The sequence below is a fragment of the Orcinus orca genome, chromosome 9 (assembly GCF_937001465.1).
Source record: "Orcinus orca chromosome 9, mOrcOrc1.1, whole genome shotgun sequence".
NCBI lineage: Eukaryota > Metazoa > Chordata > Mammalia > Artiodactyla > Delphinidae > Orcinus > Orcinus orca.
In genome coordinates, this window is record NC_064567.1 from 94,249,957 (window position 1) to 94,270,505 (window position 20,549).

General features: G+C 47.0%; 1 protein-coding gene across 4 annotated transcripts in view; it reads right to left on the reverse strand.

Annotated features, from left to right (window-relative positions):
• GLI3 (GLI family zinc finger 3) overlaps positions 1 to 20,549 on the reverse strand; it is a 288,668-nt gene that overhangs the window by 4,904 nt on the left and 263,215 nt on the right. For all 4 annotated transcript variants that reach the window (XM_049714656.1, XM_004263321.3, XM_049714655.1 and 1 more), the window contains 5 exons: positions 13,286 to 13,435; positions 11,665 to 11,829; positions 6,341 to 6,631; positions 1,601 to 1,928; positions 1 to 715 (listed from right to left, as the gene is read on the reverse strand). The exon at positions 1 to 715 is cut by the window's left edge and continues 4,904 nt beyond it. In XM_049714656.1, coding sequence (XP_049570613.1) covers positions 1 to 715; positions 1,601 to 1,928; positions 6,341 to 6,631; positions 11,665 to 11,829; positions 13,286 to 13,435 — 1,649 coding nt within the window. The remainder of the gene's footprint in view (positions 716 to 1,600; positions 1,929 to 6,340; positions 6,632 to 11,664; positions 11,830 to 13,285; positions 13,436 to 20,549) is intronic.

Consider the following 20,549-nt stretch of genomic DNA (forward strand, 5'->3'; position numbering starts at 1 on the left):
TAGTTCTGAAGCACTAGATTACGCTTCTCCAGGGATGGAGGCAACACCGGAGGGTTGAAGCTGTTAAGGCTGTTGAACCGCTGCACCCGGGGCAGGGAGAGGCTCTCGGACGCCGTGCGCACCGGGTCGCTGGCTCTTCTCACGCCATTGCCCAGCGCATCCTGGGGCAGCAGCGGGCGCCGGCCGTACCCGTGCGCGCCGCCGTCGCTGCATCTCCGGGGAGGATGTACGGGAGGCAGGGTCCCCGCGGGCTCCCTGCCATCGCTCAGCAGGGCCATCCGGGTCTTGAGGCTCATCCTCTCCATGTTGGGCAGCGGGGTGGGCGGCGGACCGCCCGTGGCAGCGGCGTACTTGGCCTTCAGGCGGTACTGCTGGGCGGGCGTGAGGCTGAGCAGGCTGGGCAGGCCGTCGCCCTGGCTGGCCTCGCTGGACCTGCGCGAGGCGTCGGTGGAGATGGGGTCGTAGGAGTCGGCCACGCTCACGTTCTGGGGCCGCCCCTCGGCCTGGGACGCCTCGCTGGACCGGCGGCTGGAGAAGCAGGGCGAGATGCCGGAGGAGCGGCGGCTGCTCAGGTAGGCGGAGCTGATGGTGCTGGCGCTGCTGTCTCTCCGGTTGAGCAGGTTCAGCATGGTGATGTCCACCCCAGAAAGGTCGCTTCTGTTCGGGAGAAGGGGCGGGGGCCCGCCCAGACTGCAGCTGGTACTGGGCTGCGTGCCTGCACAGAAAGCCGGGGAGACAGGGGTTCATTTCAGGATGACTTAACACAGGTGTCGGCGAACAGTGACTTTTCGGTTTCTGGGGCCGGGCGGCCTCGGCCAAGGTTACCCATCGCTGCCCTGCAGCACCAAAGGGCCTGGGGACAGTAGTGAAGGGGTGGGTGAGGCTGGGTGCCAATAAAACTTTATTTACAAGAGCAGGTGGGAGCTGTACATGGCCCACGCCTAGTTTAAAGAAAACAGGAACAACTCCCTGGATGAGTTAAGCTCCTTCACTGGTGCAGTGTAAGGGCCAAGTGAAGGGTCCCTGGAAGTATATACAGTGCTCAAGTTATAGGAAGTACCAGGGCAGAAGGCATATTTGTAAGCTCAGGGCTTCCCCATGACATCCTATGCGGGTGTAGCGCACCTGAGTAGGTAGGGTGGGGGAGGTTCACCCTTGGGCTATGCTGCAGATTTTGAGTGTGATCTCAGAAACACAAACGGACTGGGGGCCGACGGTGACAAAGATAGCTTGCCTTTCTCTGAACTGGGCCATCAGTCAAAGTGGCTGCTGACCTCCTGGCTGCAGACTATGGAAGCCAGAGACAGGTGCTAACCCGGGATGCCTCTGTGGCTGGGATTTCCTTCCCCTGGTCTAAGAGGTATGATTTCACCATCAGAATACGAGTCATGCACAGTCTTACTTTTCATTTCAGGATTAACCTCTTACTGCCTGCTTTTAAAACATGGACTCTCCAGAAAGGCAACACTAATATTTATGGTTCCAGCATCATTTTAGGGCTGGTGAGGAAACAAGCAAATGCAAAAAACTGCTTAGTGCTCCGGCTGCCCCTGAAAGAACAGAGAACCCTGCGCAGACACGAGGACTGGCCAGAGCTCACCGTTTCCTATGAGAGGAGAGACCGCAGGGGCTTTGGGGGGTAGAATGGGATGCAGTCGCGGAAGCATTCCATTCACTTGTTTGAGTCTCTCTAGCTTGACGTGCTCCATCCATTTGGTCCCTGCCGGGTTCCTCCGGGCTTGCAAAGCGAGGGCTGTGGTTGCAGTGGAAATGGTCGAGTCCATGATTGGGGTTTCGTCAATGGCACTGAGGTCGCCCATACCACCTCCATCGGTTACAGGAAGCTCGAGCCCACTGTTGGAATAGTTGCTGATGGGGGACTGCTGGCTGCTGCATGAAGACTGACCACCAGGGCTTGGCTGAGATGTCTGTGCGGTCAAGAGGAAAGGAAAGAAATGTCAGCCGAATGATAAAGGCCAGGGAGCGGAGGACGAGAGATCACGCAGACCAAGTCCTGCGGGATTCTCAGTGGGTGGGATGAGGAGAACTACGTTCCGGTGAGTGGAAGCGGCCTCCCTCAACCTCGGTGACCGCGCCGCAGGCGGATGTGCAGCGGAGGGGATGGACAGCGGGGGTGCCGGATATGATGTATCAGCCATGGAACCTTGCCCCAAATGCCGGCTCTGCATCACACTTCCTTGTTGGTTCCCACCCCACCTCCATGACTTTATCCTTTGGGCAAATTACTTAGCCACTCTAAACGTCAGTTTGCTTATCCAGAAAATGGGGACAACTTATTTATCCTAGAGATTGTTGTGGGAAAGAGGCGTAAAGCCCTGAAAACACACGAAGTTCAAAAAGACCTGGATGACAGTAATTAATTGGCTCGGAGAGCGTTAGCAGTTATTATAATCGCTTTAGTCCTCGGAATATATGTTCCAAGAGCACACGTTAACTCCCCTCCAACCAGCCCCTCTATAGTATTCCAGGCTGTTGTAACCTCTCTACTTTCCTTCTACATTTTCTTGCTTTGTAGAACTCCAAGCAGGGTGTAGGTAAAAGCAGTTGTGAGAGGGAAAACTTCAATCACTTGGCTTCTGCTATAGCCAGAGAGGATCCGCATTGCACTAGGAGAATTGGGCCCGGTTTCCCTAACCCCAACCAAGTGGACTGGGTAAGCCAGTTCTGCAACTCGATGGGAACTTAATCTGGTCCACTGGTTCTCAGGGAGAGAACGCCCTCCACGGGCCCCTGGCCGTGGGGACTGGAAAGCTCACTGTCTCCACATTTGGGAGCCCTCTATAGAATGGCCTGCATTGAGCAGTCCACACAACCTGGAACTGGCCCATCTAAAATTCCAGTGGTGCCCTGGTGGATAAACACTCTAATCCTTTAGGCAGAGATAAGAAAAGTGATGTTCAGAGAAGTTCAGTGACTGCCCAAAGTCACAAAGCGAATATTGTGATGACCTAGACTCCCAGACCGGCCTCCCTTCCATTCTTCTGTAGCACCCTCTCCGGTGTTACCTAAAAACTAAAGCCTGACAGCAGCCCAAGAGCAGGGACAGATAACTACACACACTCCAGTATAGACGGCTGTGGTCTCTGGTGGAACCACAGCGCTGTCAGCAAGGGGTCTGGACACCGTCATTTTCCATGGAACAGTTTTTCTGAGAACACAGTACATACACCCAAGCAAATGAACACTTTCTAAGCGAGCACCACATGGTACACTAAGCGTGTTTTGGGCAACCAAGCAGAGAAAAATAAGATACACAAACGTGATCGTGAATGCATGAAGCCTGTTTTACGTTTTTGCTTCTGCAGTGTCCTGAAGGGCCAGACCACCTGCTCCTTTGCAGAGAACTTAGATCATCCAGGGCTTTGGATGTCTTTTATGCTTGGATTGTCAAATCAGCATGTGTGTGTGTGTATGTGAATCTGTGTGTATGTACACACGCACATGCAGGCTCACACTTCCACAGGGCCTGGAAGAAGGCTCACACGCACCTACAATTAGAAAATGCGTAAAGGAGCACAGACGTTTCAATATAGATTAAATTGCCCACAAGTGTATTCAGATCTTGCTCTAAGAAGATGGTGCACGTCTGGTCCAAGCATAAATTTACACTAGTCAATATGACAATTAAATAGTCTTTGAGAACATCTGCTTGGTCGGCCCCAGTGTGATTTATTATGAAAACCTAGACAAATAGATGATGGATTTCAACATCTAACTCCACATTTCCACATGCTGAAATGTTCAAAACACATCACTTCTATGTTGGAAACATATCTGAGTAACGTCCACTACTAAAAATATCACAAAGGACAAAGACGAAAGAAAAGTGAAACAAATAAAAGTTAAATGAAAACAAAACAAAGAGAGCAGAGAAGCCAAAATTCCCTCACCTTATTACCCACTGTCCTTAGGAAGTGAGAAGAAGACATTTAGGAGCATTACACAGAAGAGAAGTTGGAATAATAAGAAAAAAAGGAGAAAGAATTTAATTTATAGCATGATGAGCAAATCAAAGACAAGTTTTTGAAGAAAGAATATTAGAAATGTATATCTGTACCTTAGTAAATGCCTATGAAGATATCTACTTATATTTACATGTGTGTGTACATATTCATAAAATGGTCTCCCGTGGAAATTTGAGCCTCAGTTTCCACACCGGTAATATAAGGGGTCTAGTCTCAGTCTCTGTGAACTCTTTCCAGCCCTTTGTTTCTATGATTTAATTATTTTATAAAATATTTCACATCTTGGAGAACCTCAGATGTCACTGAGCAAAATCACTGTAATTTTTTTTTTTTTTTTTTTTGTGGTACGCAGGCCTCTCACTGTTGTGGCCTCTCCCGTTGCGGAGCACAGGCTCCGGACGCACAGGCTCAGTGGCCATGGCTCACGGGCCCAGCCGCTCTGCGCCATGTGGGATCTTCCCGGACCGGGGCCCGAACCCGTGTCCCCTGCATCGGCAGGCGGACTCCCAACCACTGCGCCACCAGGGAAGCCCCACTGTAAATTTTTATTTCTACCAATTTTCTTTTTAAAGAATGGGTGTTTGGAGAAGAGATAAGTTTTCTTTTCTTTCTTTTTTTTAAAACTTTTTTTGCTATGGATGTACATTAAAAGTACAAGAGATTCTGGGTTCCTAGGATGTCCTAAAAACATTAAATCATTGTCTTTCAATGACATAATCTAGGAGACCACAAATTCACTTTCCTTGTTTCATTAAACACTTGAGGATAAACGGTTGAATCTTTTGCACAATTATTATATAGGTGGACTTTATTTTAGGAAATTGATAAATGCTCCCCCCCAAAAAAAGTACATAAAACACAGTTTACAAATTGATTAATTCAAAAGTATAGTGATCAGTCATAACACGTATATAAACTTCTTACTAAGGTGTTTTTTTAAAAGCAAAGTAGGGCTACCCACTGGGAAATAATGATACATCTGGATAGATTATTTGCATGATTTTGGGCTAGACTTAGTGTCACTTTCTAAGACTCGTAAGAGTTTAAAGACAAACTCAGTAAGTCATTAAATTCCACTCTATCGATTCTGAAATTATATGTGCATTAATTCCCGCCCAGACATACCGCTACATGGTGACATAACTTAGGAATTCATAGGATGTCCATACAATTCTTGGACTTTTCTAATTTTAAGCAAATGCTTCTTTGAACTGAGTAGAAATCTGCCTGTCTGGTCATTTCCATGCATCTGGAAGTCTAAGCCTGTGACTTCTACCTAGTACGTTGCTTCCACATCCCGAGACTGACAGACTAGAACCCAAAGCGCAGAGCTGACCGCATTATACATATGCCAAATACAAATGTACTAAATCTCCTCTGATCGCTACTCTCTTCATTTTTCTCGCTGTCTTTGGAAAAATTTTAGATAGTTCATTCTGGCCCAGGCATAAGGCAAAATCACCAAGTGAAGTTTGAAAGAAGCTGCAACAGTAGCTTAATCCACATCTCCTATTTGTCATCCAACCATATGATTTTTGCTGATGACATCTTTCAAATCCCTCCCTTGCTTTCCACCTCCGCAGTTCAGGCACCACTGCAGATACGGTCTCGAAGTCTATCAACCAGTCTCTAGATTGGCACTGGGGTTGTCTTTTCTAACAACTTAGAAAACCTAAAAAAATCCCTTTATATCCTCCCCCACTTTTTCCTCTAGCACATTCCCCCGGGGCCCCAAGGCTGGGGCCTGGCCGCTCCCGGTCTTGCTCTCCAGCATGCGGTCCTTCGCCTCTCTGAGCACTGAACCTGGCGGCCACCTGCCCTCTGCCTTCCCGTCGTGTCCTCGAGTGCACTGGCTCCGAACCCTGTGACCCAGACTTGTCTTAAAGCCCCATCACACTGAGTTGCGTTTGTTTCTTGGTCTCCTTATCCCACTGGACTACAGACCCATAAAGAATAGGGGCCGTGGCTTATTTATCTTGGGGTCACCAGGGCAAAAAAGTCAGAAAATATGTTTACAGAAGGACTGAACGGAGGATTCTCTACATCAGAGACCTGCTGAAAAGGTGCACTGTGGTGTCTGTCGACCTGCCGCAAGGTGGGATGCTTCCAGATGGATTTCAAAAACCAGTTAGGAAACCCTGGAACTCTTTTCTGAGCTGAGCTCTGCCGTGCAGATCAACCTGGGGTAGGCCATCCGGCTCAGGGAGCTCTGACCTCCGGAAATCAAACAGTGGGATGCAGTGAGAACGGGGCAGTGAAGTCCGCCCCTCACCCCTGCCCTCAGCGCCCTACCTGGCCCCTTTAAACACCTGGGGGAACGTTGGGGAAAACCGGAAGGAAAGCGAATGACATACCATGGGCTTCTCCGCCTTGACCGTTTTCACTTGGAGGCATTCTTCCCGCTTTGAGGTAGTGTTGCTGAGGTCCTTTTGCTCCCCGAGGGCTCCCTGAGTCTGCCGGCTGGGTGACCTAGACTGTGAGTGGCCGCCGGAATCTCGTGGCGCCGGGGGCCTGGGATGCACGTCCCCACGCTGCTTCTTGGTGACGTGAGCCTCTGGGCCGTGCACGGTCTTCACGTGTTTCCGGAGGGAGCTGGGGTCTGTGTAGCGCTTGGTGCAGCCGGGGATTTTGCACACGTACGGTTTCTGCCAAATGCCCCAAGGATGAAAGAAGAGGTTGTTATCAAAGCGATTATTCCCCCGCCCGACGGTCTTTTGTGGCTACTCATTATATTTTTAATTCTTTCAAAGCACGATCACAAGGCTGTGAGGTGTTCAAAACCCTCTAAGTGGTGCAAAGGTTTAATGAACCTTTAAGAATCCAGCTTGAATACATTATTATTTTAGAGAGTGCTCAGGGTGCGCGGAGAACGCGTAAATTGCGCTTATGCTCTTGGAAGCATTTATCCTGTGAGTAGGAAGAAGTATCGTGGTGTCACGTGGTGCTCAAGGGATAATTTGATGATGAGGATGGTGGTGATGATACTGCTGATGATAACAGAAGAAGGCTAAAAGACACCCATCCTTTAATGAGAAGAACGCTTTGGGGAGAGCTGGTGTGAAGACCTTTCTTACCAATGTCCTGGTTCTCAGACCTAGTATCACTCTACCTCCTTTGAAAATGAGCTCTTTACACATTGACACAGTACAAAAAAAAAAAATTGCCTGCAGCCTCTCCCGGGTTAGATATCACTAAAGTACTTTCCTTTGGGTTGTATTACAACTGCGGGGGTTGTTCGGGGCTCAGAATATCCAGGACCTTTCTGATCTTCGAAGTCGTAAGCCCTGTCGGAGTGTCCACGAATGCTTACTCGTAAACCGATGAGGGCGGATGGATGTCGTCCTGGAGACGAGGATTCCTGCATGAGGCTCTGCTCGCGAGTACTAAGATCTAGAAATTAGTTCATGCTACTTTTCTCTTCTACGTGGGCCAGTGATCAAGCCTACAGATACAGTCATAGAAAATTATATGGACGCTTATAGCTGATTATTTACTCGCATCACAGAACTCATGGCATCGTATTCATGACCAACGTCAGAACTGTGATTTCGTTTACTTCCCTTGAAATCTAATATATTCAAGGATACTTATACGAGTCTATATTTACCTCTGTGTATACCTGAATATGTGCTATTAGGTAAACAATAGTCATAAAAGTCATGCTTAATATAATGCATCCATTACAGTTATATTAAAAAGATTCCCTGTCTTATAGAATGATGCTTTTTCCCTAAAAGCCCAAGAACAGACTGAGAGCTCCCTAAAATGATGAAATGTCCTAAAGTAGTGAAATAAAGATTCCAGAAATTACCTTGAGAGACCTCACCTCCAAATTTGCGATTCTTTTGGGTAGAATTGATTCCCATTAACCACAAATGACTTCTACTCAGGAGCCTGTGTGATTTGCAGCATATATATATAATGAAATGAGCACATCAAATTCTATGCATTAGGGACAGAAGAATGGCTCTGATGATTAGTGCTATTACCGTATAGCATCTGACCTCGGCCCTGTGCTTTGCTCACTCTGCTGCTGTGACAGACAGACAGGAATGCATGGGGTAGGGAACACAAAGCCAGGCCAGTGTTACATGTTTGAAGAGCTACTCTTCCCATAAATATCTGCAGGTACATATCCCGGGTTAGCTTGGAAATGGGAACACAGCTAGAGGTGGAATGAATCTGCTAATGTTCATGAGCTCCTGCATTTCCAGGACCAACAGAACATACAAGTACATGTGTGCCCATGTGCCCTTGCATGTGGACATATATAACAGCCACCTACAAAAAAACTCCAAGAACACAGGGTCAGGAAACTTAACTTCCCAAGAAAACACATTAACTCAGTTACGTTTCTTGGCCCCCAGATTCTGTTGTGATGAATGACTGAAATGCAATCTAGTGGTAGGTAAAGATAAATGTTGTCAGGATTCTGAGTTACCCGTATTTCCCGTCCTGGATACTTAACTTTTGGTACTGTCATTGCCTTCTTGACTCCCTGAACTGAAAGGTATTTTGTGAAAGTGGGGATACTTATTCTACTTGACTGTGTAGAATGTATCCAAATAAAATTTTTGGTAAACATTTAATGGCCCCTACTATAGGCAAGACTCTGAGCACAAAGTTTTATAAGACAGGATCAAATCTCAAGGGGTATAAAATATGGTAGGAAAAATAAGACAGCATGAATTATCTACAGTACAAAGTGTGGATGCTAGAGAAGGATGTGGACAGATGTGGACAGATCACCCTTGGGATGATCGTGGGAGGCATCAATTTCGTTTCTGTATCTGGGTATAACGCCCAGATCATGGGGTCAGGGTACGGGCTAAATCAGACCATGTGCACGCGGTGCTTACCACGATGTGATGTGGGGCACATAATAAGTGCTCAATAAACAGAGATTTGATTAGGAAGAGGCGTCGTAGTTGGGTCCTGAAAGACAAACAAGATGCTGAAGGATAAAAATGAGGGCAAGAGGATGCCAAAAAAAAAAAAAAAAAAGTATCCAGAGCAAAGGTCCAGCAGCAGGACCACTTCAGGCACGCAGGCATGGCTGTCTGGAAGGTTCCATTCATGGTCACCATTGTGAGAGGTCAAGGGAATGGTGAAAGGGAAGGCCTGGGTCCAGTGAGAGCAAATACAAGCCTAAGGAGTCTAAACATTTCCTATGGGAAAAACGGAGCCACTGGAACTTTCTGGAGAGGAAGATACAACCGAATCAGAGCTCCAGGAAACTGGCTTCGTCTGGTTTGGGGAGGAACGGGAGCTCCCTGTTCTGGAGTAGGGAGCCCGGTCAGAGGCCACTGCGATGGTTCAGTGACCCTAAATGGGCAGGGCAGCCATGGGGGCGGGGAGGAGACCTAGATTACCCGAATGGGTATTGCTCCCTTCCTGTTCTATTCCACCCTGCTTGCCTCATCTAGAATAGCAAAGTGCTCGGCGGATAACTAGCTATCAATATTTGTTCGGTGAAAGAACTAAGATACAAATAAGAGAGCAAAGAAATGAAAGAAGACATCTAGATTTGTCTACAATTGCTTGATGATGCAAGTCTGGATTTCCTGGATACACTTAATTTTGGTGTATCTGAAACCGTCCATCATTCATACGCAAGGACGAGGGCTTTCTCTATGTGGAACAGAGAAAAAATGATTTACGTGTTTGTGAATAAAATTATATTTATGTGTTTATGGCCAATGTTAATAATTTATTTTAGGTAAGTTGCTCAACCTTGGTGAAAGATATTGTTGACCAAGGTATGTTTTCATCTCATGATGGATATTAAACTCTCTACAACATTGCACTTTTTACTGCACAGAAGAATTCATGTTTAAATATAATGCACTTAATTAAAGCAAAGAGACATGGGCACACATTTGAAGTCCATAAAAATATACAAAGCTCTGTCACTATGTTTATATGTACGCACTGCTGAAGTCCTAACATACCCAGGGCCCAAACTGATCCACAGTAACAGGAGAGAATCTACAGGAATGAATGCCCTCTAAGTTTCCAGTCACCCTTGTACTTAAATACATGAAATGTAAACATATTAATTAAGTTCTAAGTTAATCAAATCCCCTAAAACATTTTAAATTGAGATTTAATTCACATCCCATAAAAATAATCCTTTTAAGCTGCACAATTCAGTGGCATTTAGTACGTTCACGATCTTGTGCAATCGTCCCCAGTATCAAATTCCAAAATATCTTCATTATTCCAAGAAGAAACCCTGCACTTACTGGCAGTCACCCTATTCCCCCTCGCCCAGCCCCTGGCAACTACCCATCTACTTTCTGTCTCTGTGGATCTGCCTCTTCTAGACCCCCTAGAAGTTGGTACAAAACAAGTACAGCGGATTACACCGCAACTATTGCACACTGTAAAGCATTTTTGACGTAAAAGATGGAGATGTGGCATCTCCTCTAAAACATCTGCAAACACTGGATCAATAATGAGATCCTAAAGGACTCAGGCTTCCTTATTCTACTATGAACCATTCAGAAAGCGTCTGTATAAGTGAGCTCATGTGTGTGAGTTTATGTGTGAGTGTGCTTTTTTTTAGTGTGGCTAATCCTCTTAGAGATGTTTTTGCTCTGTCAGTTCGGCTGAAAGGAAACTTGGTGAGGACCATCTCTGCCGCCTTCAAGCCAATGGCCAGTGAGCTGAATGGTCCACTTTTACCAAATTCCCTCTCCCAGCTCTCCATCTGGAAGATCAAGAATGGGCCTGATTGGCACCTTGTAGGGTCAGATGAGAGTCATGCCAAGGTCAAAATGCTCCTCTCACACAATTTCAAGCAAACTGATGACCTACTTTGTGGGGCAGAACTACATCTCATGGGAACAAATTCTGGGTAGCTAGCCTATTTCTACCACAAACGTGGGGAGCCTTTGTGTTAATCTCTGGTACATTCAAGAGGAGACTTCACAGAGGAGGAAGAATCTAAGCTAGATCTTCAAGGAGAAATTGGAGGTCTGCAGGCAGACGTGCATTAAAATGTAAACAAAATGAATTGGAAATCATTTTCGCTCATTCTTACGCTTCTCTGAAATTTGGGGGGATAAATATCTAAAAATAACAACACAACAGGAACCAACTATGACCATGAAGTTTTACTCAATATATTATCTTACATAACTGACTAGAAACCATTCTGGGTTTCTAGCTTCCAAGATCCTTTGGAATTTAGGATGTCTGGAAGCCCTATTTAGCCAAGGTGGGTTACTCTGCAAAAGTCTTTTTTGATATAAGCGCCTTTGAAGATACCACCTGGAGAAAGCAAATAAAAGTGGCTGTCTTAGCAGTAAGCTGTTGGCTGTCAACACCTTGCTTCTGAATCTCTCCTTGGTGCTTACAGGGTCGTCCTTTGAACGCATTCCTGTTCTCCCAGGCAGAGCGAGTGGATGGAATTCCAAGTTAAATGCTCCTGCTGTCTGACCAGTAGGTGGCAGTACCGAACAACGTGAAACTCGTTCCCCCTTCACCCTGCACGTCTCTCCCATCCGGGCCCAGGTTTCAGCCCTACCTTTGGGGCCCCAAACCCACTCGTGCTGGGAGTGGCCAGAAGCAAATACAACGGAACAGGCTTGCGTTTCCAAGTACATTCCCCAGAGGATTTTTTATTTCCACCACAAGCTCTGGACCCAACACGTGTCTCCTGGAGGGGCCTTACCTCATTGGAATGTGTCCTGTTCTGGTGCTTGGCGCGATCAGAGGCATTCGAGAAAGCCTTGTTGCAACCTTCGTGCTCACAGACGTACGGTTTCTCTCCAGTGTGAGATCTCAAGTGTGTTTTCAAGTTTTCGAGTCTCGAGTAGGCCTTTGTGCAACCTTCAAACTGAGGAGGAAACAGGTAAATCTGGATGATCCCACACGATGACGGCTGATGTATCCCACTCGCTCCGCGTGGATGAAAGACAGGGACGTTTGGGGGACTTCCCTGGTGGCGCAGTGGTTAAGAGTCCGCCTGCCGATGCAGGGGACATGGGTTCGAGCCCCGGTCCGGGAAGATCCCACATGCCGTGGAGCAACTAAGCCCGTGCGCCACAACGACTGAGCCTGCGCTCTAGAGTCCGCGAGCCACAACTACTGAAGCCTGCGCGCCTAGAGCCCGTGCTCCGCAGCAAGAGAAGCCACCGCGATGAGAAGCCCGCGCACCGCAACGAAGAGTAGCCCCCGGAGAGTAGCCCCTGCTCGGCACAACTAGAGAAAAGCCTGCGCGCAGCAACGAAGGGCCAACGCGGCCAAAAATTAATTAATTAATTAATTTAAAAAAAAAGACGGGGACGTTTGGAGGGTTGGCGGCTTTTCAAAACCAGTGAACAAAAGTCCAGTAAACTCTGCCTTTACTGGGATTCAGATGGGGCTCAGGGCCGTTCGAGAGAAAGCGTTTTCAGGGCTAAGTAAAAATCCTGGACTTTTTTTTTTTTTTTTTAAAGGCCACTCAATGTGGACAATGGGTTTCATTATCTGCTCAGGGATCTCCTTGAATTCCCACTGATTTCAGATTCAGCACAAAGTTCATTAATATGGCTTTGTGTGCCTACAAAGGCACGGAATTTGATCCTGTTTGTAAAGGGCCTTTAAGATGTAAAGTACCAGGGCTGAGCCTTGCCTGGCGGGCACCTCAGTGAAAGAAGCCTTAGCCTTGCGGGAATCCCAACCCTTCATAGGTCTGTACTGGGCCATGGGGACAGACGAGGAGGGCGAGGAAAAACTCTAAAGCCATTAAGGGTTATAGTTTTAAAAAGTCAACTTAAGTTTTTCAAGTCGAAACTGGCCCCTCTCCGTGCTCCCCAAGGCTCTGGTGTGACAGGCACTGGTGCTGGGTCAGGTCCAGTGGCCCAATGCTCACTCGCAGTGCCAGACGGCACGTCCCCACTGCCACCTGCCTGCCTGCCACTCTGCAGAGCTGGGCTGTCTGACTCAGTTGCTGTTAGCCACGTGGGGCTATTTAAATTTAAAATTTTAAGTTAAAATTTAAAAATCAGTTCTGTGTTTGCTCTAGTCACATCTCAAATGCACATGTGTCTCATGGCCACCGTGTTGGACGGGGCGGGTCTAGATCAATTCCTTCCAGCATCCCCCAAAGCTGTCAGCATCCTTTCTCCATTTCTCACCTCCCCTCCGTTTTGGAAACCCCTCTCAAAACCCCAGGAGTTTATCACAAACAGCACTCCAACCCTCTTCTCCCACCACTCATCACCTCGCACGGCCCTTGGAGTACAAGGAAGGGCCCACAGGTGCAGGACTCCCCTAAGTGGACAGCTGGTCCCCGCCCCTTCGGTACTCACAGTGCATTTGTGAGGCTTCTCCCCCGTGTGCCTGCGCATGTGCACTACCAACATGTACTGGGCTTTGAAGGGTTTCTGTTCTCTCGAGCAATCTAGCCACCGGCACACGAACTCCTTCTTTTCTCCATGGATATGGTCGTTATTTATATGCTGGAGTTTGGAAAAAGAAAGAGAGAAATAAAATGGAAATGTCCTACTCTTTTCTGAAGGCAAAAGAACGGAGTGCCCCAAATGCCCCAACCTTAAGTCCTAAAGACTCCACGGTACCTTTACTACACTGCAAACCTTTACTATATACCTTTACTATATTGAGGATGTTTCTTAAGTAAATTTGCTCTTACTGACTGTGGAGGGATACTTCCTAACTTGTAAGAGTGACCCGGTTTGCAAGAAGCCTGGTGTCCCAGAAAAAGTCCTTCAAGGGCATCAGAAGAGCAGAAACGGGGTGAGACACCCACGTCCTCTCTGGGCCTCCGTTATCTTTCATCGGCCAAGTCGGGGTCAAGGTGAACTGACCACAGAGGTGACTTCCAGCTCTCACTCCCTCCAGGCTTTGGGTAGCATCTTGGGTTAGTGCTGTGGCTCAAGACTGCAGAAAGGGCACACACACACACACACACACACACACACACACACACACAGTCTGTAACAAGGACCAAGAAAAACCAAAGCACTTTTTCAAACGACACTTTAGTTCCAATTAGTGGGCTCACCCCTTTGATAAGAATCACAGAGAAATGTCCTTGATGCTGAAGATGAAAGCCAGGTGATGGTCAACAAAACGCTTAGTGTCTGAGGGTCTTTGCTGTCCTCATAAACAAAATAAAGGAATGGATTCCCTAGTTTCTAAGGTTCTTCCCAGCTCTAGAATTCTGTTAATTGGGTTTTTAAAATGAAGATGAATTTCCCCGAATTCCAATTCAAAGTTTTAGGATCATTTTTTGATAGAGTTCCTTGGATTCATACATCAAATGTCCTACAACTGGGAGACACGTGAAATCTACAGCAGTGCCAGAGGAACAGGTGGTTCTTAATCTGGATCAAATTCAAGTCTACTCCAGGAAGATGAGTCTATGATTTTAATGTCCAGTCACGGATGACGGAGGCAGTGTGTGCCCTAGGTTGATACTGTTGTTTTCATTCTCTGGTCACTCTTATTATTTGCCTTAATTCAAGGCCTTTGTGAGTCCTTTCTCCCACATACGTGGAAACACATCACTAAAAAATATGTGCAATGAGAGAAACCTCCTCTGGGTTCCCTGAGCCCCGTAACAGTGACATGACGTTTAATTACTTTCCTGCGTAGGCTCTGGTTCCTAACTGAGTGGTCTCTGGGGAGCTGGTGGTAAAATTCCACCATCACTCGACCTTTCTCAGTTATTCCACTAGGCAGCTGGCTGCCGCAGGGGAAAAAAAAAAAAAAGCACTCTGTTGTGCTGTTTGGGGAGTTTAAAACTGGATGCAGGCAGAGAAAAGCAATTGCTGTGTACTCTCCTCTCCTAGAACAGCTCTCAGAAAGCCCGAGAAACAGGGGAGAGTGGGTGACACAGCCCAGGGTGCAGGCAGACAACTAGGACCCTTTCAGGAGCTCTGAACACAACGAGGAAACCACACAGAATCACTCAGGTTCACGACCGCATCCCAACCCCTGGCAGACAGATGTGTGTTTCTTATAGAAAGCCAACTGCCTCAGTATGAGTGTTTCTTAAACGTGATGCTGGGAATAAGTTCATCTGTATCATTTTTCTAGGCTCCACATATAAGTGATATTATACAATATTTGTTTTTCTCTTTCTGACCTACTTCACTCTGTCCGACAGCCTAGAGACACAGACATAGAGAACAAACATGGATACCAAGGGGGGAAGGGGGGGTGGGATGAATTGGGAGATTGGGACTGACACACATACACTACTATATATAAAATAGATAACTGATGAGAACCTACTGTACAGCACAGGGAACTCTGCTCAATGCTCTGTGGTGACCTAAATGGGAAGGAAATCCAAAAAAAGAGGGGATCTATGTATACATATAGCTGACTCACTTTGCTGTACAGCAGAAACTAACACAACATTGTAAAGCAACTACACTCCAATAAAAAATTTTTAAAAACGTGGTGCAGGGGCACATACGTGGATGAAGAGAACAGATGTGCCGGCCAGGGGACAACACGCCATCTTTAAATTTATGCTTCGAGAACATGTCTGCATCTGTTCACATCACCCAGGATTGTCCCAGGTGGGTGCTGGAGCCCAGTCTTTAAGCCCACATGATACAGAGAGGTTCTATGAATTCTCCTTTCCAGGGAAAGCAATGAATGATCACACAAGTCCACTCCATACAAATTGCTCTTGGTTCCGTTTTTTTCCAAGTTATTAGGTATCAAGCTTCCTGGATGAATAGGCATGAAAAGAAAATGAAGGAAGGAAGGGGGGGAGCGAAGGAGGATGGGAAAAAGGAGGCAGGCAAAGTTAAAACTGGAAAACGGTCTGAGAATCTGGGCTGAACCTGCTCCTTGAGTCGCGATCTACACCTTTCGGTTTCATATTCTCAGCAACTGACAGTGGCCCGGGTACTTGGCGGGTCCTCCGTAAATATCTGTTGGACTGATCGGCTCATGTGAGAAACTGAACTTTCTCTGGACCAGAGAAATTATACTTGATGCTTTTGCCTAGCTTACTTCAAATGCATTTCATCCAGTATCCGTACAGTAAGGTATTAATGTAGGTGTTATATTACTTTAAAATAAGATACCATCAAGAATTCAAAAGGACTTGAACGATTCGAATGATAGCCCAGTGAGAACCCCATCTTGCCGGGGAGAATAAAACAAATACTCAGCGACTGCCGACATTTCATTCATCGCCCACATATGCACACGTATGTACTGGGTACCACTCCGCACCAGGCCCTGTGCTGGGGAATCGGACAGACCTGAGTCCTGCCCTGAGGAAATTACAGGGCAGGGACACGGAATTACTGGAGGGGCACGGATAATGGCTTAAAGGACTATAGTACAATTATAGTTGTGATCAGCGTTTTGAAGGGAAATAAGAGAGTTTTAGAAAAACAATTAACAGGAGGTCCCAAATCCGTGGGGAACACCAGAGACCAGGGTTGGCTTCTCCAATGAAGCAGCGTTTAAAGTAGGACCTGAAGGATGAGTGGAGACTCGGTAGGTGTGCAGTTAAGGGTGTGGGTGGGGAGAAAGATGGACGGAAGCCCCTGGAGGAGGACAGAATTTAGTGCCTTTGAGGAACAGGGTGAGGAACACGCAGGGCAGGTAAGGATGGGCCAGGCTGAGGCAGGAGGCTTCCAGCACTGCCACTGCTTGGTGTAGTACGAAGGCACGAGTTTCCAGGGGTCCAGTGGATACCAGTGAGGTAGCCAAGCTTGGGCCCACCTAAAATGCAGAGTGCTGGGTCAGGTGTCCAGCAGGGAGACTGTAGGATAGACCCCTGCACAGAACTCAAGTGCACCCCACCAGAAAGCCAGCACTTGGACGCCTGCCCCAAGCGACCTGGAGTCACTCAGGGGAATGGGGATGACGGACACGGAAGCACCGCCAGCAGCTAGTGAAGCAATGGACCCTGTCTCTTGCCTTCCCCATCATGCTGAAGGGAGCCAGACTCTAGGAGGAGAGGGAAGAGGGCCCCTCCTGGATGGGTGGTGTGGCAGGGGAAGAAGAAACAGCCTGCCAGCCCCCTAGAGCTGTGAGCCTGGCTGGTATGTGGAGGGGAGGCTCTGAGTGGACAGCAGGTTAGAGGTTTAAATCGGATGGGACTTTAGTAACCAAAAGTGGCTGAGATGTTGTAGAAGCTGCCGACCAGGGTGTTGAGGTACCTGCCACCGAGCTGGGAGGGGAGAGCTGACAACAGGCTGGTGAGGCCAGTGACTGCAAAGCACAAACCATTTCAGATTAATACCTGGCCAAGCTGCATCGGCCTTGGCCTCTGGGACAATATCTGAAAATCCCAGTGGCGGGAATCCAGTGCCCTCAGTAAACACAGCACCCCGTCTTGTCTCCATGTGGGGAGGGACAGGCAAGCTTCTTGGGACCGTGGAAGCAACGTCACTTTCAGAAAGGTTAGCACCTTGGGAATTTTCCCTTTCTGCCCCGTGGAGTAGACCTAAGGCCTAATATGCTTTTGTAATTTTCTGAAACCGCTCTTGAGGGCCAACTTGGATTGAGATTACAAGTTATTTTTCTTTAAATGAGATTCTATGACCTCAGCCAGCAGGGAACAGGTCCACCTTCCTTGTCTTTAGGGTCCAAATACTGAGCACAGACATAATCAATTACTTCAAAGAAACACAGAAATCTTTCTGTTTATTTAGGTTATTTATTTATTCATGAAAATATTTACTTTATATTGGGGTAGAGCTGATTGACAATGCTGTGTGAGTTTCAGGTGTACAGCAAAGTGATTCAGTTATATACATACATGTATCTATTCTTTTTCAAATTCTTTTCCCATTTAGGTTATTACAGAATGTTGAGCAGAGTTCCCTGTGCTATACAGTAGGTCCTTGCTGGTTATCTATTTTAAATATAGTAAGTAGTGTGTATATGTCATTTTGCACCTTTGAGCTTAAAACATTCCCCGAAGCTAGATTTCAGGTGAAATTTAAAATTCTAAGAAATCATAGATTTTACACATCCAGATGTCCTAAATATTTACTCTGCTAAAAAAGCTGCTTTGGCCTCTGCAGTGGGGTGCTCATGGAGGGCTCCTCTTAGGGCAGATCTTATAAAACATGAGCTCAGAGATGTGGGGGTGGGTGCATTGGAAGATGCCCCCCAGACCAAGTTGTGATAAGCTGTGTACCTTTGGACAATTCACCTATTCGGGCCTTAATTTTTCTCGTCTGTAAAATGAGCGTGATGAACTCCATCAGATGTCCACAAACTTTTTCTGTAAAAAGCCAGAGAGTAAATATTTCAGGCCTTTGCAGGCCAAAACGTTTCTGTTGGGGCAGCTCTCATCTGCTGCTGGATCAGGAGAGCAGCATAGACAGCACACGGTGCAGCTGTTTGTTTATGGAGGCTGAAAATTTCACATATCCTGGGGTATCCGTTACATTTTTTTCTAATTATTTAGAACTATAAAAATCATTCTTAGCTCATGGGCTGTACAAACACAAGCAGTAGCTAGATTTGGCCTGTGGGCCATTCATTTGCTCTCCCTGAACAAGATGACTTCAAAGTTTCCTTTCTAGGCTAACAGAGCCCTTGACAGTCTCGGTCAGGCTGGCTCTCAAGCCTGAGGAAGTAAAATTAGAAGGAGGTATGTTTCAGCGCCAGAGCAAAGAGAAGGCAGTAAAAAGGAATAAAAGTCAGGGTCCTGGGATAACACGAGGGGAGGGAGATAGACAGACGTCCCCCTCTGCATCATGGTCCTGGGACTGGATGGAAAAAGCACCCCTTCTTTGCTCACCAAAACCCTAGGTAGTTAAGAAGAGTCGTACGCAGCGAATTCTTAACACTCAACAAACAGGTCGATCCCCTGGGACGCCGGCCTGAAATTTGATGGGCCTGTGTTTATTTGTGGTTTCACTGAAAATTTGCCTTCCTGGCAGTGAAAAGGTTAATCGAATATATAAATAATTTAATTGGAAGGAAAGTAATGCATGATTAAATTCCAAACTAATCCAGCACAAAGACATGCAATGTGCCAGAGGCCTGAGCGCCAGAAAGAGATAGATGGTGTAAATTACGGCGGTGGATGCCAACCCTCTCCGCGGGGCCAGTCCGGACGCTCCCTGTCTGAATAAACAGGACGAAGATGCCGGGACCAGGCACCCCCAGAAAGGCTGAATCCAGACTCTGAGCTTTCCGATGAAATGGGATTGTAAGCATTTGCCCCAGGAAACTGATGGCTGATGAAACAAATAAAGTAAATAAAACATCTCAGGAGCCCATAGCCAACCAACCAAGCTGGTATTTGGCCATCGTGATCATGTTTGTAGCAAGATGAGCTAAGACCCAGGATTCCTGTCTCTTGCACTCCCCATGGAGCTTTGGGGGCAGGGAGAAAGGTGGGGGGAATCACTCCAGTTGGCCTGGCCATTGGGGAAGTGGAAGGGACATCTTTGTTTTCAGGGCTTCTCTCTGGGAAGCCCAGCCCGTTGGCGTCAACCTCGGAGGCTGCAATGGTGCAGGAGGGAAACTGAAGCTTTTCTTTTACCAGCAGCAAAATGGGAGCCCACGGTGATTTCACTGGGCTGATCAGGGTCCTTTCTTCTTGTTTCTTATTGCACTCTGAGTTCAGAGCTGACAGTTCGTCCTCAGTCTATTCCTAACCCTTCAGAGGAAACACACACATGCTGTCCATCTATCCCGAATGTTCACTGCTCCCCAAATAAAGCTGCTATTCAAGCAGTTTGTGAACCTTGGAAGCACACTTCTGCTTCCTTTTCTAGCTCCCTCTCCTTTGGCCTGATTCCCCACCGACTCCCACCCAGAAAGCATCGTCCCGTGGATGGGCGAGCATCCTCCATTCTAAGCGGCTTCCTCGGAGAAGAGGCTACAGCGTGGCTCAAAGGTGTGTGTGGAAGGTTTGCACCTCCCCGTGCACACTCTGCCGGGCTAAGGTTAATCAGCAAACACCTTGCTGTTGCTTGCGATTCATTCTCTAAAGAAGCCAGGCTCCTTAACGTCAGGAAGGTAAATTCCTTCCACTGTTGTAATGAAAATATTACGGTTAAACACACCTAAACACAGCGAAGGCAGGAAATGTAAAGCTTCAGACTCAAACGTCACCATCATTTCCATACGGCTCCCCCGGGCATATATATTACACACCAGTCTTTCTGTCAGTATTTAGTGTTTCTCAAATAACAAGGAACTTTTTCACCAACTTAAAAGAGTTGCTACAAGGTTAAGTTGCCAAGATTTTCACAGCACAAGGTACATGTAAAAGCAAAGAGTTACGGTCTATAGAAAAATAATGTTCAGGTAAATATGATCTCTCTCCGCACACAAATGTCGTTTAACAGAACTTGATCGTTTGAAACTTCTCGGGATTGGCTCAGGAAGTATGTTAAGAAAGGCTTCTAGTTTGGTGTGGGATGGGGTAGCAACAGGTAAACAATTTTAAGGAAGCTCAATTTTCAGCTGGTTTCCTGATTTTATAATATCAATCTATGACTAGCTCTTGACCTGGTAGCCCAGAGATTTCTCTGCAAAGGAGAGAGAGGGAAAAACAATTTAGAATCAAGTACATTCAGACTGATTCAAGGGAGGGGTTGAAATGCTTTG